This window comes from Pristiophorus japonicus, chromosome 15 (genome assembly GCF_044704955.1).
Source record: "Pristiophorus japonicus isolate sPriJap1 chromosome 15, sPriJap1.hap1, whole genome shotgun sequence".
In the NCBI taxonomy this organism is placed as follows: domain Eukaryota; kingdom Metazoa; phylum Chordata; class Chondrichthyes; family Pristiophoridae; genus Pristiophorus; species Pristiophorus japonicus.
Genome location: NC_091991.1, coordinates 96,335,221 through 96,352,763, shown reverse-complemented (window position 1 = coordinate 96,352,763; position 17,543 = coordinate 96,335,221). Strand labels below are relative to the sequence as shown.

Sequence of the window (17,543 nt, the reverse complement as noted above, 5' to 3'; positions counted from 1 at the left end):
TGGTGAATCTTTGTTGCACTCCCTCTAGGCAAGTATATCCTTCCTCAGGTAAGGAGACCAAAACTGTACACAATACTCCAGGTGTGGTCTCACCAGGGCCCTATATAATTACAGTAAGACACCTTTGCTCTTGTACTCAAATCTTCTTGTAATAAAGGCCAACATACCATTTGCTTTTATAATTGCTTGCTGTATCTGCAGGTTAACTTTCAGTGATTGATGTACAAGGACTCCCAGGTCCCTCTGAACACCAACATTTCCCAATCTCTCACCATTTAAAAAATACCCTGCTTTTCTGTTTTTTCTACCAAAGTGGATAACTTCACATTTCCCCACATTATATTCCATTTGTCATGTGCTTGCCCACTCACTTAGCCTGTCTATATCCCCTTGAAGTCTCTTTGCATCCTCCTCACAACTTACTTTCCCTTCGCTTTGTATCATCATCAAACTTGGATATACAAGTGTGATGTCCGAAATCCGGAAACCTCTGGACCGAGGCCATTCCGGATTTCTTATATTTCCGAATTTCGGAACATCTTTGCCTGGGCCGAGGTGGGTGGGGTGTCGGGCACGGTCGGGTCTCGAGGTAAGGGGAGGTCTGGATTTCGCAACATTTTCCGGTTTCCGGACGACCCCGCCACAGATCAGTCCGGATTCCGGAACATTCTGAATTTCGGAACTCTGGATTTCGGACGCTCAACCTGTATTACATGTGGTCCCCTCATCCAAATCATTGATATAGATTGTGAATAGCTGAGGCCTAAGCACCGATCCTTGCGGCACCCCACTAGTTACAGTCTGCCAACCCGAAACTGACCCATTTATTCCTACTGTTTGTTTTCTGTCCGTTAACCAATTCTTATTCCATGCTCGTATATTACCCGCAATCCCATGAGGCCTAATTTTGTTTAATAACTTCTTGTGATGGCACCTTATCAAATGCCTTCTGAAAATCCAAATATACCACAGCCACTGCTTCCCCCTTTATTCTGCTAGTTACAACCTCAAAAAACTGTAACATATTTGTCAAACATGATTTCCCCTTTCATAAATCCGTGTTGACTCTGCCCAATCCTAATGTTATTATCTAAGTGCCCTGTTACCACGCCCTTAATAATATATTCTAGGAGCTTCCCTACGCCTGATGTCAGGCTAAATGGTCTGTAGTTTCCGGTTTTCTCTCCACGCTCCTTTCTTAAATAGCTAGGTTACATTTGCTACCTTCCAATCTGCGGGAACCGTTCTGGAATCTGAAATTTTGGAAGATGACAACCAATGCATCCACTATCTCTATAGCCATCTCTTTCAAATCCCTAGGATATAGGCCATCAGGTCCAGGGGATTTATCAGCTTTCAGTCCCATTAATTTCTTCAGTACTATTTTTTTGCTAATACTAATTTCTTTCAGTTCCTCATCCTCACAGGACACTTGGTTCCTCACTTGAGGCTCCTCCAGCACTGCACCTGGGCTCCCCTTACCTGCCTGAGTTGCAGTCACACCCTCCTGTCCCTGACCACTAACCAGACCTGTACCACTACCTAACTTAAGGGGTTCAGGTAACTCTTTCTCCCCGCCCCCCCCCCCCACAATGTCTGCACCTCAGACTCCAGCTCAACAACTCTGAGCTGAAGTTCCTCAAGATGCTGGGACTTACTGCAAACGTGGTTGTCCGGGATCGCGATGCTCTCCACAAACTCCCGCACGCAGCACACCAACTGCCCTGTCATCCCTATGTGACCTTATATTTAATTATATTTGTTTTTAAGTAATGTAGTTTACAGTTTTGTTTCTTGACTACATAATTGATCTAGATTAAGTTATGCATGATGAAATTAAATATCTACCTGTAATGTAAAACACTACAAGTATGTCGGCAAAAGACAACAAACAACTCCTTTATCCTCTTCTCCAAATTCCCACTCTTTCCAAATTCCCAAATAAAACACACTTTTTAAGTACACTCCATTTAAGACACTGTGCAGACTGCTCTGTGCTCTGGTTAATTGATCCTTCTGCTTCTATTTGTTACTATAATCATTAAAGTTATACAAAACAAATGCTCTACTCAGAGCTCCGTCATGGCAAGCGAGTCCCAGGGGGGCAGAGGAAATGCTTCAAGGACATCCTCAAAGCCTCCTTGAAAAAGTGCAACATCCCCACCGACACCTGGGAATCCCTGGCCCAAGACCGCTCAAAGTGGAGGAGAAGCATCCAGGAAGAAGCCGAACACCTCAAGTCTCTTCTCCGGGAGCACATGGAGGCCAAGCGCAAACAGCACAAGGAGCGCACGACAACCTAAGCACCCCACCCACCCGTCCCTCCAACCACCATCTACCCCACCTGTGACAGAGACTGTAGGTCCCACATTGGACTCATCAGAGAACTCATGTTAGTGTGGAAGCAAGTCATCCTCGACTCTGAGGGATTGCCTAAGAAGAGAAGACATTAATCAGTCACGGTCAATATTCGAATCACATATTTCCTTGGACAGGCATTCCCTGTGGTTGATGAGCAGAACATTATTCATTCCCCCCCTCACCTACAGCTTCCTCTTGTGTCTTGACAGCCTGTTGTCCCATCGGTGAGTCTTCATAGAATCATAGAATGGTTACAGCACAGAAGGCGGCCATTAGGCCCATCGAGCCCGTGCCGTCTCCCTGCAAGAGCACTTCAGCTAGACCCACTTCCCCGCCCTTTCCCTGTATCCCTGCAGAAAAAATTATTTCATGTACTTATCCAACTCCCCTTCGAAAGATATAATGGAGTCTGCCTCCAGCACTCCTTCAGGTAGTGCATTCCAGATCCTAACTACTCGCTGCGCAAAAAGGTCGCCTTTGGTTCTTTTGTAAATCACCTTAAATCTGTGTCCTCTGGTTATCGACTCTTCCGCCAATGGGAACAGTTTCTCTCTATCTACTCTGTCCAGACCCCTCATGATTTTGAACACCTCGATCAAATCTCCTCTCAACCTTCTCTGCTCCAACGAGAACAACCCCAGCTTCTCCAGTCTATCCAAGTCACTGAAGTCCCTCATCCCTGGAATAATTCTCGTAAATCTTTTCTGCACCCTCTCCAAGACCTACACATCCTTACTAAAGTGTGGTGCCCAGAATTGGACACAATACTCCAGTTGAGGCCGAACCAGTATTTTATAAAGGTTCATCATAACTTCCTTGCTTTTGTTCTCTATGCCTCTATTTATGAAGCCCAGGATCCCATATGCTTCTTTTACCCACTTTCTCAACCTGCCCTGCCACCTTCAGCAAGTTGTGTACATATAACCCCAGGTCTCTCTGTTCATGCAGCCCCTTTAGAATTATACCCTTTAGTTTATATTGCCTCTCCTTGTTCTTCCTACCATAATGTATCACTGCACTTTTCTGCGTTAAATTTCACCTGCCACGTGTTATGGTTTATACAGTTCAGTTGATTATTAACTCTTACCTCACCAACATGTCCAAGTCTTCCACAGAAAGGATTTGGGAATGAGCTGTTTGGAAAAAGAAAAAAAACTAAACTTAAGTTGCCTCAAAATGGGCAGCATATAACTGAATTACCCCGTTACACACTGCTGGCTGGTGAGGTTTCCTCGTGCTTATCCTTACTGTCTCTGTCTGTCTGGTTTGCCAGTTAATTCTCATTTGCGCTGTCCTCTTAAGACAAAAAAAAACAGTTGAGAACATCTGAAGTTTTACCTCAAAAATTCATTCTGCAGTTTGTTTTCAGTTAATCTGAAAAAACTCTAAAAGACACTCAAAAATTGTTTTACACCATGAGGAGATAGGCCGCTAAAGGTATAGCCACTCACCCTGACAGAATCCAACTGATGCATGTCTCGGACTGCACCATCTCCCTGAACTAATGATGGGTCTGGGTCAAAATATTAACTTCAAGCCTGGACCTTTGAAAGAGGCTGAGATAATCATGTACAGGACAGTATGAAAATTACCAGTACACTCACAAGGTAATTTGATCGCAAAGTTTAACCATGTTATTGTGAAATATGTACATTTTTATCTTTTTGACATTGAGAACTTTATTTCTAGCCCATACTCTGTGCCCAAGAAATTTACAGTCGCCCAAATGATCAAATGCCCCATAACCCCTTGGTTAAAAACCAGGCTGTAACCCTTCCCTGTGTCCAATTATAATCCTTCTAAACCCTTTGACTAGCAACTGTAACAGCTCTCGGTTATCTACTGTTCTTGAGATATGTGTGCAATTAGAATTTAATGCTGGATGTTTTATTCACAGTTAGAATAATTTTCATGTGCCTGTTGGTCGTTTCACATTGACATGCAGTGAAATTTAATTGTTAATGAATGTGATGTTGTGACTGTGTGTGTCTCAACAGTTATTATTCACTACTGGCCAAGTATTATATTTTCATATATTTTCTTTTGCCATTCTTCAGATTGCAGGCTTCCGAGTAATGGAACAGAAGGAGTGTGAAGCCATGCATTCTCTCAGGGCAGCAAATCTGGCTAAAATGGCAATGGTGGACCGAATTGAAGAGGTGAAGTTCTGTATCTGTCGCAAAATAGCCAGTGGGTTTATGCTTCAATGTGAACTTTGTAAAGACTGGTTTCACAGCACATGTGTTCCTCTGCCCAAAACTGGCACACAGAAGAAAGGACTAGGTTGGCAAACCAAAGAAGTGAAATTTTTGTGCCCATTGTGCATGCGTTCCCGACGGCCGCGGCTTGAGACTATTCTCTCACTCCTCGTTTCCCTTCAGAAGCTTCCGCTCCGTTTGCCCGAAGGGGATGCCTTGCAGTGTCTCACAGAGAGGGCAATGAGCTGGCAGGACCGGGCCAGGCAAGCCCTCGCCACAGATGAACTGTCTTCTGCACTTGCCAAGCTGTCTGTGCTGAGTCAGCGCATGGTGGAGCAGGCAGCAAGGGAGAAAACAGAGAAAATTATTAGTGCTGAGCTGCAGAAGGCGGCAGCCAACCCAGATTTACAGGTAAGAAAAGAATCAAAAGCATCTGAGCAATAATGCATTGGGGATAACTGCTGCAAATCAAATCTTAATCTGCTTAATGTATGAGATCGAGATGAGTAAATTGTAGGCTCTAACCGTAATCTTTCCTGTGCACATAAAGTGCTTCATGTCAGTCAGTATCATGAATCTGCAAGATTAGCTCATCTACTGAAATGTTGAATTGTATGCATCTATCCCCACGCCTCACGTGCTACATCGTGTCGATAGTAATAAGTTTGTCTGCAGGTCTTAGCCATATAACCAGTGTTTAATAAGGCTCATGGTTCAGGTTTGAGCTCTTATTCATGGAATAATCAGCATATTGAAGAAATTACCTCGCCGATAGGATTTGTTGACGAACCAATTGAATCCGTCAGAATGTTGTCTGAAAATTTTTACTTGCCGTTTTGTTTCAGTAACTGAAACTTCTGGTGCCCAAAATAAGATTTAAAAATTAAAAATCAAACCATATTTCACAACACTAGCAGCTATTCATTTTTTGTGTCTTTTGATACTATCATTTCAAGTTTTTAACAACCCTGGGCTTAGATTTGAGAGTTCGAAGCGGTCTGTAAAGTACAGATGCTCTGAATGCACAGATATTGTTCGAAGTTCTCAGCCATTTTACTGAGGTAACATTTCCAGTTGAAATTCAGGGTTCTGGGAAAGGCTTTCAAGCAAAAACTACAGAGGTTAAAATCCAGGAAAAACAATTCCATGCAGATATTTGTTGCTGTGCAATATGTAATTAGAAGAAGTTTACTTTTTATAAAATAATGGACCGTAGAAATATAATTTGCAAATGGGGAAAAATGGCAGTTGAAGTTTTTGGGTGATGCAGTTAGTTTATCAACAAAGTGACAGTGAAATACTGATGTATTGCTACAGGATTTCCCATTATACATGCTGACCTGTTGCTATAAGAATTTCCCATTATGAATGTTGGAAGATTCCTGTGGGATTTCCCCATTATAAATTACCTGGTGGTCCGGGAGGAGTGTGGGATTCCGGTGGAGGAGCCTTCTCTTCCCATGCTGTGGAGTGCGCTCCCGTTTTCCAGGTTCCCACACAGAAGGTGCAGTCACGTGTGAGTGCTCAGCCAATCAGGTACAGTATCCACAGCTTTCCCATTAATAGCAATGAGAACTCCGTATCTACCAGTTCTCATTGCTATTACTGGGAAAAATAAACAAACACTAAACACCATAATAAAAAATAAAAAACACACCTCACATAATTAACAGTAATTGAAATTAAAGTTAATATATTCAGATATTTCTAAAGTTTTTTAAATTATGGTTTAAAATAAATTTACCTTAGTGGGCAGAGTTTTTAAACAATAAAATGTGTTTTTTAAATTTTATTTTACAATGTTTTTGTATGTTTTAAAACTCTTACGCCTGTAAAAGTAAGCTATGCGCCTGCTTTTATCAGGCGCAAGAGTTTTCAGGATATTTTCTGGATATGGGTAAATCCCACAATTTTACCCATGCGAATGTCCTCGCTCCCGAGATAGACCAGGAGCTTGACCGATTTGGAAAAGCTGGTTTTCAGCACATGCATATTGTGCGCTGAAAACCGGCTTTTGCGATGCCTTCCCGGGTCCGTACACACTCCATACGGACCCGGGAGGCCGGGATTTCCAGACCAATATCGGGAAGTAAGATTTGGCTCGCTCAAACCGTCTTACTTCAGCTGGTTTAATTATATTTTAACGTTTGCACTACCAAACCACTACTGGAGCACTTATTAGCTACTGTGTGAGTTAATCTCTTCTTGACAAAGTCATCAAAGAGAAAGTAAGAAAATTGCAAACTAACATTACTTTATAAACACTCCACACAATTAGTGCCATATCCTTGTTAAACGCTAGCTTTGAGGTGACTATTAACTGACAGAATTAACATGGGATTACAGCGCTAGTTCCAGTGTATCACAGTAATTCAGTATTATTGGGCTCTATTTTATGGAATTATAGAAATTTACGACCCAGAAGGAGGCCATTGTGTTGGTGCCAGCCGAAAAAGAGCTATCCAGCTTAATCCCACTTTCCAGCTCTTAGACCGTAGCCCTGTAGGTCACGGCACTAAAAGTGCACATGCAAGTATTTTTTAAATGTGCCTCTACCATTCTTCAGACAGAGAGTTCCAGACCCCACCACCCTCTGGGTGAAATTTCTCCTCAACTCCCCTCTATTCCTTCTACCAATTACTTGAAATCCATGATCTTGGTTATTGTCCTCTCTGCAAAGGGAAATTGGTTCTTATACACTCTATCTAGGCACCTCAAAATTTTACACACCTCAATTACATCTTCCTTCAGCCACCAAGGAAAGCAACTCCAGCCTATCCAATCTTTCCTCGTATCTAAAATTCTCCAGTCCAGGCATAATCCTCGTAAATCTCCTGTGTATTCTCGAGTGCAATCACATCACTCCTATAATGTGGTGACCAGAACTGCATGCACTACTCTAGCTGTGGCCTAACTAGTGTTTTATACAGTTCAAGCATACTCTCCCTGCTCTTGTATTCTATGCCTCAGCTAATAAAGGAAAATATCCCGTATGCCTTCTTAACCACCTTCTCTACCTTTCCTGCTACCTTCAAGGATCTGTGGACATGCACTCCAAGGTCTCTCTGTTCCTCTACATTTCTCAGTATCACACCATTTATTGTGTATTCCCTTGCCTTGTTAGCCCTCCCCAAATGCATTACCTCGCAATTATCCAGATTGAATTCCATTTGCCACTTTTCTGTCCACCTGACCAATCCATTAATATCTTCCTGCAGTCCGCAGCTTTCTTGCTCAACTATCAGCCACACAGCCAATCACATTTCATCATCAAAGTATCATCAAATTTCTTAATCATTCCCCCGACATTGAAATCTAAATCATTGATCAATACCACAAAAGCTAGGGACCTTGTACTGAGTCCTGTGGAATCCCACTGGAAACAGCCTTTCAATCACAAAAACATCTATTGACCATTACCCTTTGCTCCCTGCCACTCAGCCAGTTTTGGATCCAGATTGTCACTTTCCCTTGGATCCCATGGACTTTTCCTTTTCTGACCAGTGTGCCATGTGAGGACCTTGTCAAAAGCCTTGCTAAAATTCATGTAAACTACATCAAATGCAATACCCTTATCGATCCTCCTTGTTGCCTCCTCAAAAAATTAAATGAAGTTAGTCAGACATTGACCTTCACTTAAGAAATCGATGCTGACTGTCATTGATCCTGCCTTTCTAAATGACAATCAATCCTGTCCCTCAATTTTTTCCAGTAATTTGCCCATCACTGAGGTTAGGCTGACTGGCCTGTAATTACTCGGTCTATCCCTTTCTCCCTTTTTAAGTAACAGTACAACATCAGCATCCTCCAGTCCTCTGGCACCACATCTGTAGCCAGAGAGGGCTGGAAAATGATGGTCAGAGCCTCTGCTATTTCCTCTTTTGCTTCTCTTAGCCTCAGATACATTTTATCCGGGCCTGGGGATTTACCTACTTTTAAAGATGCTAAACCCCTTAATATTTCCTCTCTCACTATTTCACGCTCCTCCTCAACTCTGCATCATCCCCCTCTTTATTTGTGAAGACAGACACATATTATTCATTAAGAACCATACCCACGTCTTCCACCAACACACCTTTTTGGTCTCTAATAGGCCCTACTTTTTTTTGTTATCCTCTTGCTCTTTATGTATTTATAAAACATCTTTCGGTTTTCCTTGATGTTACTTGCCAATATGTTTCTCATGCCCTCTCTTTGCTTTCATTTTTTTTAAATTTCACCTCTGCACTTTCTGTGCTCCTCTTGGTTTTCTGCAGTATTTAGCTCTCGGTAGCTGACATAAACTTCCCTTTTTTGCCTTATCCTAACCTGTATACCCTTTGACATCTAGGGTGCTCTAGATTTAGAAGTCCCACCCTTTTTCTTTGTGGGAACATATCTCCTCCTTGAATGACTCCCACTAATCTGACACTGATTTACCTTCAAGTTGCTATTTCCAGTCCACTTTTGCTAAATCACAGCTCGGCTTAGTAAAATCTGCTTTTTCTCAATTGAGAACTTTTACTGCTGATCTATCTTTGCCCTTTTCCTATACTGCACTACATCTAACTGAATTATGATCACTGCTGCCAAAATGCTCTCGCATTGATATCCCATCTACCTGCCCAGCTCATTACCTAAAACCAAGTCCAGAACTTCTCCATCTCTTGTTGGGCTTGCTACATACAGGCTAAAAAAAAGTTCTCCCAAATGCATTTTACAAATCCTGTATCCTCTATACCTTTTACATTGATTTTATCTCAGTTAATGTTGGGATAGTTGAAATCCCCTACTATTACTGCCCTGTTGTATTTGCACTTCAGAAATTTGCCTACATATTTGCTCTTCTATCTCCCTCTGACTCTTTGTTTGAGGGTCAATAATGCACTCCCAGAAGTGCGATCGCCCCTTTTTTGTTCTTCAGTTCAACTCATATGGCCTTGTTTGATGCTCCTTCTTGCATATGATTCCTCCTCACAGCTGTAATTGTTTCTTTAATCAATATTGCGACCCCTCCCTTTTTATTCCTCTATCTTGTCTGAAAATCCTGTAACCAGGAATGTTGAGCTGCCATTCCTGGCTTTTTTTCAGCCATGTAATAGCTATGATATCGTATTTTCATGTGTCTATCGGTGCCATCAGCTCATCTGCCTTATTACAAGTTGATACTATGCTCAATGTCCTCGATTGACATCAAATAAACAAGGTTGGCAAATTAACAACCTTGAATGACAAGTCTATTTGATATATTAAAAGTCCAGTTTATTTAGCTTAGTGCTGGGAATCTTGCAGCATTAGCAAAGATTTCAGGAGCTTATGCAATCTTGTCCTTTTGAGTTGGTGCAGTAGAATTGGTTGTCTCACCTCTCTGGGATGTCCCATGAGCAAACATAGGCTGGGATTTTCATCCTTGTTCCTTCTTCATTGTTTCTTTCACTATAACTAATTTCCTTCTATACCCAGGCACTTAATTCTTGCACACGATACCCTACATTCTTGCACATGATACTCTACATCACTTGCCACCTCTGATATCATTCTTAAGCTTTCTCTCAAGTCTCTGACTTTTCTTCTGCCTCTCGACTGACTTTTTGGATCTTTTATAGATTTGATTCACGAGGCAAATTCCTTCCATTTAATTTCTGTCAGTCGCTGGGATACATCTTTTCATTTTTATATACTGGTCAATCTGAGTGGCACACTTTGTGACAGAGATTCGCTTTTTGGTTACAAATATCTTAGACAGACCCATGTTAACTACTTAGAATGAAAAACTTCTTAATATCTCAAGGAAAAGACCAAGTTGGTACATACCTGCGATTTTACTGGGCCATAAATTCACCTTTTTATTTTGGTGAGTTTAAATCATAAAGAAAGAAATACTTGCCTTATATAGTGCATTTTACAATCTCAAAACGACTCAAAGTGCTTTATAACCAATCAAGTATTTGTCAAGTGTAGTCACTGCTGTAATTTGAGGAACACGGCAGCCAATTTGCACACAGCAAGGTCCCACAATCCGCAATCAAAGAAACGATCAGATCATGTATTTTAGGTGTTGGATGGATAAATGTTGGCCATGACACTGGGAGAACTCCCCTGCTCCTCTCAGAATAGTGCTGTAGGATCTTTTACGTCCACCTGAGAGAGCAGGCTAGGCCTCCGTTTACCGTTTCATCCAAAAGACGGCACCTCTGACAGTGCAGCACTCCCTCAGCACTGCGCTGAAGTGCCAGTCTGGATTTTGTGCTCAAGTCTCTGAAGTGGGACTTGAACCGACAACCTTCTGACTCTGAGGCGAGAGTGCTACCACCATGGTTTTTAGCAATAACCCTTTTCCCACAGTTTCAATGCTGAAAATGTTATTTTGGGGCTATTTTTAAGAGCAATTGGTCTATATTCTTCTTGCCCCATATGAGTTCAGACCTGGGTCCATTCCTATTATTCTTGCCCCTATCAGTTAGTCCAGACCTGTGTATATTCCTATGCTGTGTACAAGTCCTGGAGCCAACTATTCCTTTGATTCTGCTTGGGAATTAAGTTCTATTATTTTACTATTAAAATCAGCATTACTCTTGCATCCTGCAGGATTTGTGACAATATCATAGGTTAGAATTGCAAGAATAATAGGAATGGACGCAGCTTTGGACTAACCTGCCAAGTTTGCTGACGATACAAAGATGGGAGGAAAAGCAATGTGTGAGGAGGACACACCAAATCTGCAAAAGGACATAGACAGACTAAGTGAGTGGGCAAAAATTTGGCAGATGGAGTATAATGTTGCAAAGTGTGAGGTCATGCACTTTGGCAGAAAAAAATCAAAGAGCAAGTTATTATTTAAATGGAGAAAGATTGCAAAGTGCCGCAGTACAGCGAGACCTGGGGGTACTTGTGCATGAAACACAAAAGGTTAGTATGCAGGTACAGCAAGTGATCAGGAAGGCCAATGGTATCTTGGCCTTTATTGCAAAGGGGATGGAGTATAAAAGCAGGGAAGTCTTGCTACAACTATATAAGGTATTGGTGAGGCCACACCTGGAATACTGCGTAGTTTTCGTTTTCATATTTACGAAAGGATATACTTGCTTTGGAGGCAGTTCAGAGAGGGTTCACTAGGTTGATTCCGGGGATGAGGGAGTTGACTTATGAGGAAAGGTTGAGTCGGTTGGGCCTCTACTCATTGGAATTCAGAAGAATGAGAAGTGATCTTATCGAAACGTATGAGATTATGAGGGGGGCTTGACAAGTTGGATGCAGAGAGGATGTTTCCACTGATGGGGGAGACTCGAACTAGAGGGCATGATCTTAGAATAAGGGGCCGCCCATTTAAAACTGAGATGAGGAGAAATTTCTTCTCTGAGGGTTGTAAATCTGTGGAATTCGCAGCCTCAGAGAGCTGTGAAAGCTGGGACATTGAATAAATTTAAGACAGAAATAGACAGTTTCTTAAATGATGAAGGGTTATGGGGAGCGGGCGGGGAAGTGGACCTGAGTCCATGATCAGATCAGCCATGATCTTATTGAATGGCGGAGCACGCTCAAGGGGCCATATGGCCTACTCCTGTTCCTATTTCTTATGTTCTTATTTAACTGATATGGGCCAAGAATAATGGCAAGTATAGTTGCTTGTAGCTACACATGGTACTGTTAAAGTGACCCCTGGGAGACACCACTATATACTTCACTCCAGTCTGAAAAACAATTTTCTGCTTTCAGTCACAACCAGTTTTGTAACCTCGCTGCCACTGCCCTTTTATCCCATTGCCTTCCATTTTGCTAACAGTTCTATTCTGTGGTCCTTTCTCAAACATTTTTAAAAGTCCATCTACACATCAACCGTCTCCGTTACATCATCAAAGAACTCAATCAAGATTTGTCTGCAGTCTTTGACATGTTTGATCATAATATCCATCTCCAACGCCTCTCCTCCGTTGTCCAGCTGGGTGGGACTGCACTCACTTTGTCCCATTCTTATTTATCTAGCTGCAACGGCTTCTTTTCCCGCTCTCGAGCCGTTATCTCCAGTGTCTCCCAAGGATCTATCCTGGGCCCCCCTCCTATTTCTCACCTAAATGCTACCCCTCGGCAACATCATCCGAAAGCACATCAGATTTTACATGTACGCTGACAATGCTCAACTCGACTTCTCCACTGCCTCTGATTTGTCACACTGCTTGCCCGACATCCAGTATTGTAAGAGCCGAGAGTTCCTCCAATTAAAGATAAGGAAGACCCAAGCTATTGACTTTAGCCCCGTTCCGTAGCTACAGACACCACCTCACTCCTTGGCTGTGCCTGACGCTGAATCAAACTGTTCACCACCTCGCTGTCCTATTTGACCCTGAGCTGTCCAAGAAAGCCTACTTCCACCTCCGTAACATCACCCTGCCTCAGCTCATCTGCTGCTGAAACCTTCATCCATTCCTTTGCTATCTCTAGACTCAACTATTCCAATGCTCTCCTGGCCACTCTCCATAAACTTCAACTCATTCAACTTTGCCCGTGTGGTAATTCGCACCAGGTGCTGTTTCTCCTTCACCCCAATTGAAAATTCCTATCTTGTGTACAAATCCCTCCATGGCCTCGTCCCCCTCTATCTCTAACTTCCACCAGCCCTCCATCTCCGAGAGCTCTACGTTCCTCCAATTGTGGCATCGTACATCCCCAATTTATTTTGCACCTCCATTGGCGGTCGTGCCTCCTGCAGTCTAGGCCTACGGCCTGAAATAACCTCCCTAAACAAACCTCTCCATCTCACTGCTCCTTTTTAAGACTATCTACCTCTTTGATCAAGCTTTAGACCATCAACCTTAATTTCTCAAAGAAAGAAAAGACTTGTATTTATAGAGCGCCTTTCACGACCACTGGACATCTCAAAGTGCTTTACAGCCAATTAAGTACTTTTGGAGTGTAGTCACTGTTGGAATGTGGGAAACGTGGCAGTCAACTTGCACACAGCAAACTCCCACAAACAGCAGTGTGATAATGACCAGACAATCAGTTTTTGTTATGTTGATTGAGGGATAAATATTGGCCCCAGGACACCAGAATAACTCCCCTGCTCCTCTTAGAAATAGTGCCATGGGATCTTTTACTTCCAGCTGAGAGTGCAGATGGAGCCTTGGTTTAACGTCTCGTCCGAAAAACGGCATCTCCAGCAGTGCAGCACTCCCTCAGCACTGCAGTGCTTACGCTTAAATTTATGTGCTCAAGTTCCTAGAGTTGGACTTGAACCCACAACCTTTCTGATTCAGAGGTGAAGGTACTATTTTAACTGCTGATGCTACTGTGATGTGCCTTTGGACATTTTAAAGGCACTTTATAAATGCAAGTGGTTATTTACTCTGTAAGGGGGTATGTGATAGAAGAGACAGTCCTGTTTTACTCTGTAAGGGGTATCTGATGGCAGGCATTCTCAACCTTTTTGCTTCTGAGGCCCCCCTGCCATGTTGTAAAAATTTCACGGACCCACGTAACATATGTATTTTTCTGTATAAAAATTAGTTATATAATTAACACACATTTATTATTTTTGTTTTACTTACTTAATGTGAAACTTGTTGCTGGAACTGAAGTTGAGATTGTCCGATGTTGGCGGAGTTATACTGAAGTGAGGTTGGTAAGGTTATATTGAAGGTGGTGTTGAGGGCCATCCCAGCTCTCTTGTCCTCTTGTCCGTTACTAACGAGCGGAGCGGAGCCAATCAAGCCTGCTGAGACTGGATGCCGTCTCCTTGATAACACGGCAGTGGTTTCCGGTTCCTCACGTCCTGTCCGGAGCCATGGCTAAAGTGCTTCTTGCTTTGGATACTTGTTGGGAGGTCAGTGGGCCACTCAACATGTCCTATAGGCCAGGGGTTCTCGACCCCGAAACCTTCTTGCGGATCGCCGGTAGAGAACCCCTGCTCTAAGGGACTGTCTGATGGAGCAGTTGGTTTTATTCTCTCCACAGGAACATTTACAGAGTGTCCAGCAGTCTGCTTTCAGCAGGAGCATGGGGAGTTTGGCAAACTCGCCCAGAAAATCTCTTGAATTGGACGAGGAAGAGACAGACTCTGATGATGATATCAGAGATGCGTATCGCTATGAGAAAAAAGTAAGTCGGTTTTATATAAATAATTGTATTCCTGCCCGGAGTGACATGTTTTGCTGCATGTCTACAATAGCTTTGATGGGTGAGTTGCTGCAATGCTCACTTGTTATACAGATCCAATGTCTGTTATAATAGCAACAGCTTTTGTCCGAGCAATTTTCCACAAAACGTACAGCAGGAACTGTGTTCTGCTTCAATTAGCATTATTCTAACATAGAAACATCGAAAATAGGTGCAGGAGCAAGCCATTCGGCCCTTCGAGCCTGCACCACCAATCAATAAGATCATGGCTGATCGTTCCTTCAGTACCCCTTTCCTGCTTTCTCTCCATACCCCTTGATCCTTTTAGCCGTAAGGACCATATCTAACTCCCTCTTCAATATATCCAATGAACTGGCATCAACAACTCTGCGGCAGGGAATTCCACAGGTTAACAACTCTCTGAGTGAAGAAGTTTCTCCTCATCTCAGTCCTAAATGGCCTACCCCTTATCCTAAGACTGTGTTCCCTGGTTCTGGACTTCCCCAACATCGGGAACATTCTTCCCGCATCTAACCTGTCCAGTCCCGTCAGAATTTTGTGTGTTTCTTTGAGATCCCCTCTCATCTTTCTAAACTCCAATGTATAAAGGCCCAGTTGCTCCAGTCTCTCCTCATATGTCAGCCCAGCCATCCCTGGAATCAGTCTGGTGAACCTTCGCTGCACTCCCTCAATAGCAAGAACGTCCTTCCTCAGGTTAGGAGACTAAAACTGAACACACTATTCCAGGTGGGGCCTCACCAAGGCCCTGCACAATTGCAGCAAGACTTCCCTGCTCCTCTACTCAAATCCCCTTGCTATGAAGGCCAACATACCATTTGCCTTCTTCACCGCCTGCTGTACCTGCATGCCACCTTTCAAGGACTGATGAACCATGTCACCCAGGTCCCGCTGCACTTCCCCTTTTCCTAATCTGCCGCCATTCAGATAATATTCTGCCTTCGTGTTTTTGCTCCCAAAGTGGATAACCTCACATTTATCCACATTATACTGCATCTGCCATGTATTTGCCCACTCACCTAACCTGTCCAAGTCACCCTGCAGCCTCTTAGCGTCCTCCTCACAGCTCACACCGCCACCCAGTTTAGTTTCATCTGCAAACTTGGAGATATTACACTCAATTCCATCATCTAAATCATCAATATATATTGTAAAGAGCTGGGGTCCCAGCACTGAGCCCTGCGGCACTGCCTGCCATTCTGAAAAGGACCCGTTTATCCCAACTCTCTGCTTCCTGTCTGCCAGCCAGTTCTCTATCCACATCAGTATATTACCCCAATACCATATGCTTTGATTTTGCACACCAATCTCTTGTGTGGGATCTTGTCAAAAGCCTTTTGAAAGTCCAAATACATCACATCCACTGGTTCTCCCTTGTCCACTCTACTAGTTACATCCTCAAAAAATTCCAGAAGATTTGTCAAGCATGATTTCCCTTTCATAAATCCATGCTGACTTCGACCAATCCTATCACTGCTTTCCAAATGCGCTCTATTTCATCCTTAATGATTGATTCCAACATTTTCCCCAATACTGATGTCAGGCTAACCAGTTTATAATTATCCGTTTTCTCTCTCCCTCCTTTTTTAACACGTGGTGTTACATTAGCTACCCTCCAGTCCATAGGAACTGATCCAGAGTCGATAGACTGCTGGAAAATTATCACCAATGCATTCAGTATTTCGAGGGCCATTTCCTTAAGTACCCTGGGATGTATGCTATCAGGCCCCGAGGATTTATCGGCTATCAATCCCGTCAATTTCCCGAACACAATTTCCCGTCTAATATGATATCCTTCAGTTCCTCCTTCTCACTACACCCTCAGTCACCTAGTACATCTGGAAGGTTATTTGTGTCTTCCTTTGTGAAGACAGAACCAAAGTACTTGTTCAATTGGTTTGTCATTTCTTTGTTCCCCATTATAAATTCACCCGAATCCAACTGCAAGGGACCTACGTTTGTCTTCGCTAATCTTTTTCTCTTCACATATCTATAGAAGCTTTTGCAGTTAGTTTTTATGTTCTGGCAAGCTTCCTCTTGTACTCCATTTTCCCCCTCTTAATTAAACCCTTTGTCCTCCTCTGCTGAATCCTAAATTTCTCCCAGTCCTCCAGTTTGCTGCTTTTTCTGGCTAATTTGTATGCCTCTTCCTTGGATTTGGCACTATCCTTAATTTCCTTTGTTAGCCACGGTTGAGCCACCTTTCCAGTTTTATTTTTACCCAGTCAGGGATGCACAATTGTTGAAGTTCGTCCATATGATCTTTAAAGGTTTGCCATTGCCTATCCACCGTCAACTCTTTAAGTATCATTTGCCAGTCTAATTTAGCCAATTCGCATCTCATACCGTCAAAGTTACATTTCCTTAAGTTCAGGACCCTAGTTTCTGAATTAACTTTGTCACTCTCCATCTTAATAAAGAATTCTACCATGTTATGGTCACACTTCCCCAAGGGGCCTCGCACAACAAGATTGCTAATTAATCTCTTCTCATTACACATCACCCAGTCTAGGATGGCCAGCTCTCTGGTTGGTTCCTCAACATATTGGTCTGGAAAACCATCCACTCCAAGAAATCCTCCTCCACCGCTTTGCTACCAGTTAGGTTAGCCCAATCAATATGTAGATTAAAGTCGCCCATGCTGTACCTCTATTGTACACATCCTTAATTTCTTGTTTGATGCTGTCCCCAACCTCACTACTACTATTTGGTGGCCTGTACACAACTCCCACTAGCGTTTTCTGCCCTTTTGTACTCCGTAGCTCCACCCAGACCGATTCCACATCATCCAAGCTAATGCCTTTCCTTACAATTGCATTAATTTCCTCTTTAACCAGCAACGCCACCCTGCCTCCTTTTCCTTTCTGTCTATCC

The 17,543-nt window shown here is 42.9% G+C and overlaps 1 protein-coding gene across 2 annotated transcripts in view; it reads left to right on the top strand.

Moving 5' to 3' along the window:
* Positions 1 to 17,543, top strand: part of kdm5a (lysine demethylase 5A) — a 316,406-nt gene that overhangs the window by 205,927 nt on the left and 92,936 nt on the right. For both annotated transcript variants that reach the window (XM_070900728.1, XM_070900727.1), the window contains exons 23-24: positions 4,419 to 4,970; positions 14,490 to 14,633. In XM_070900728.1, coding sequence (XP_070756829.1) covers positions 4,419 to 4,970; positions 14,490 to 14,633 — 696 coding nt within the window. The remainder of the gene's footprint in view (positions 1 to 4,418; positions 4,971 to 14,489; positions 14,634 to 17,543) is intronic.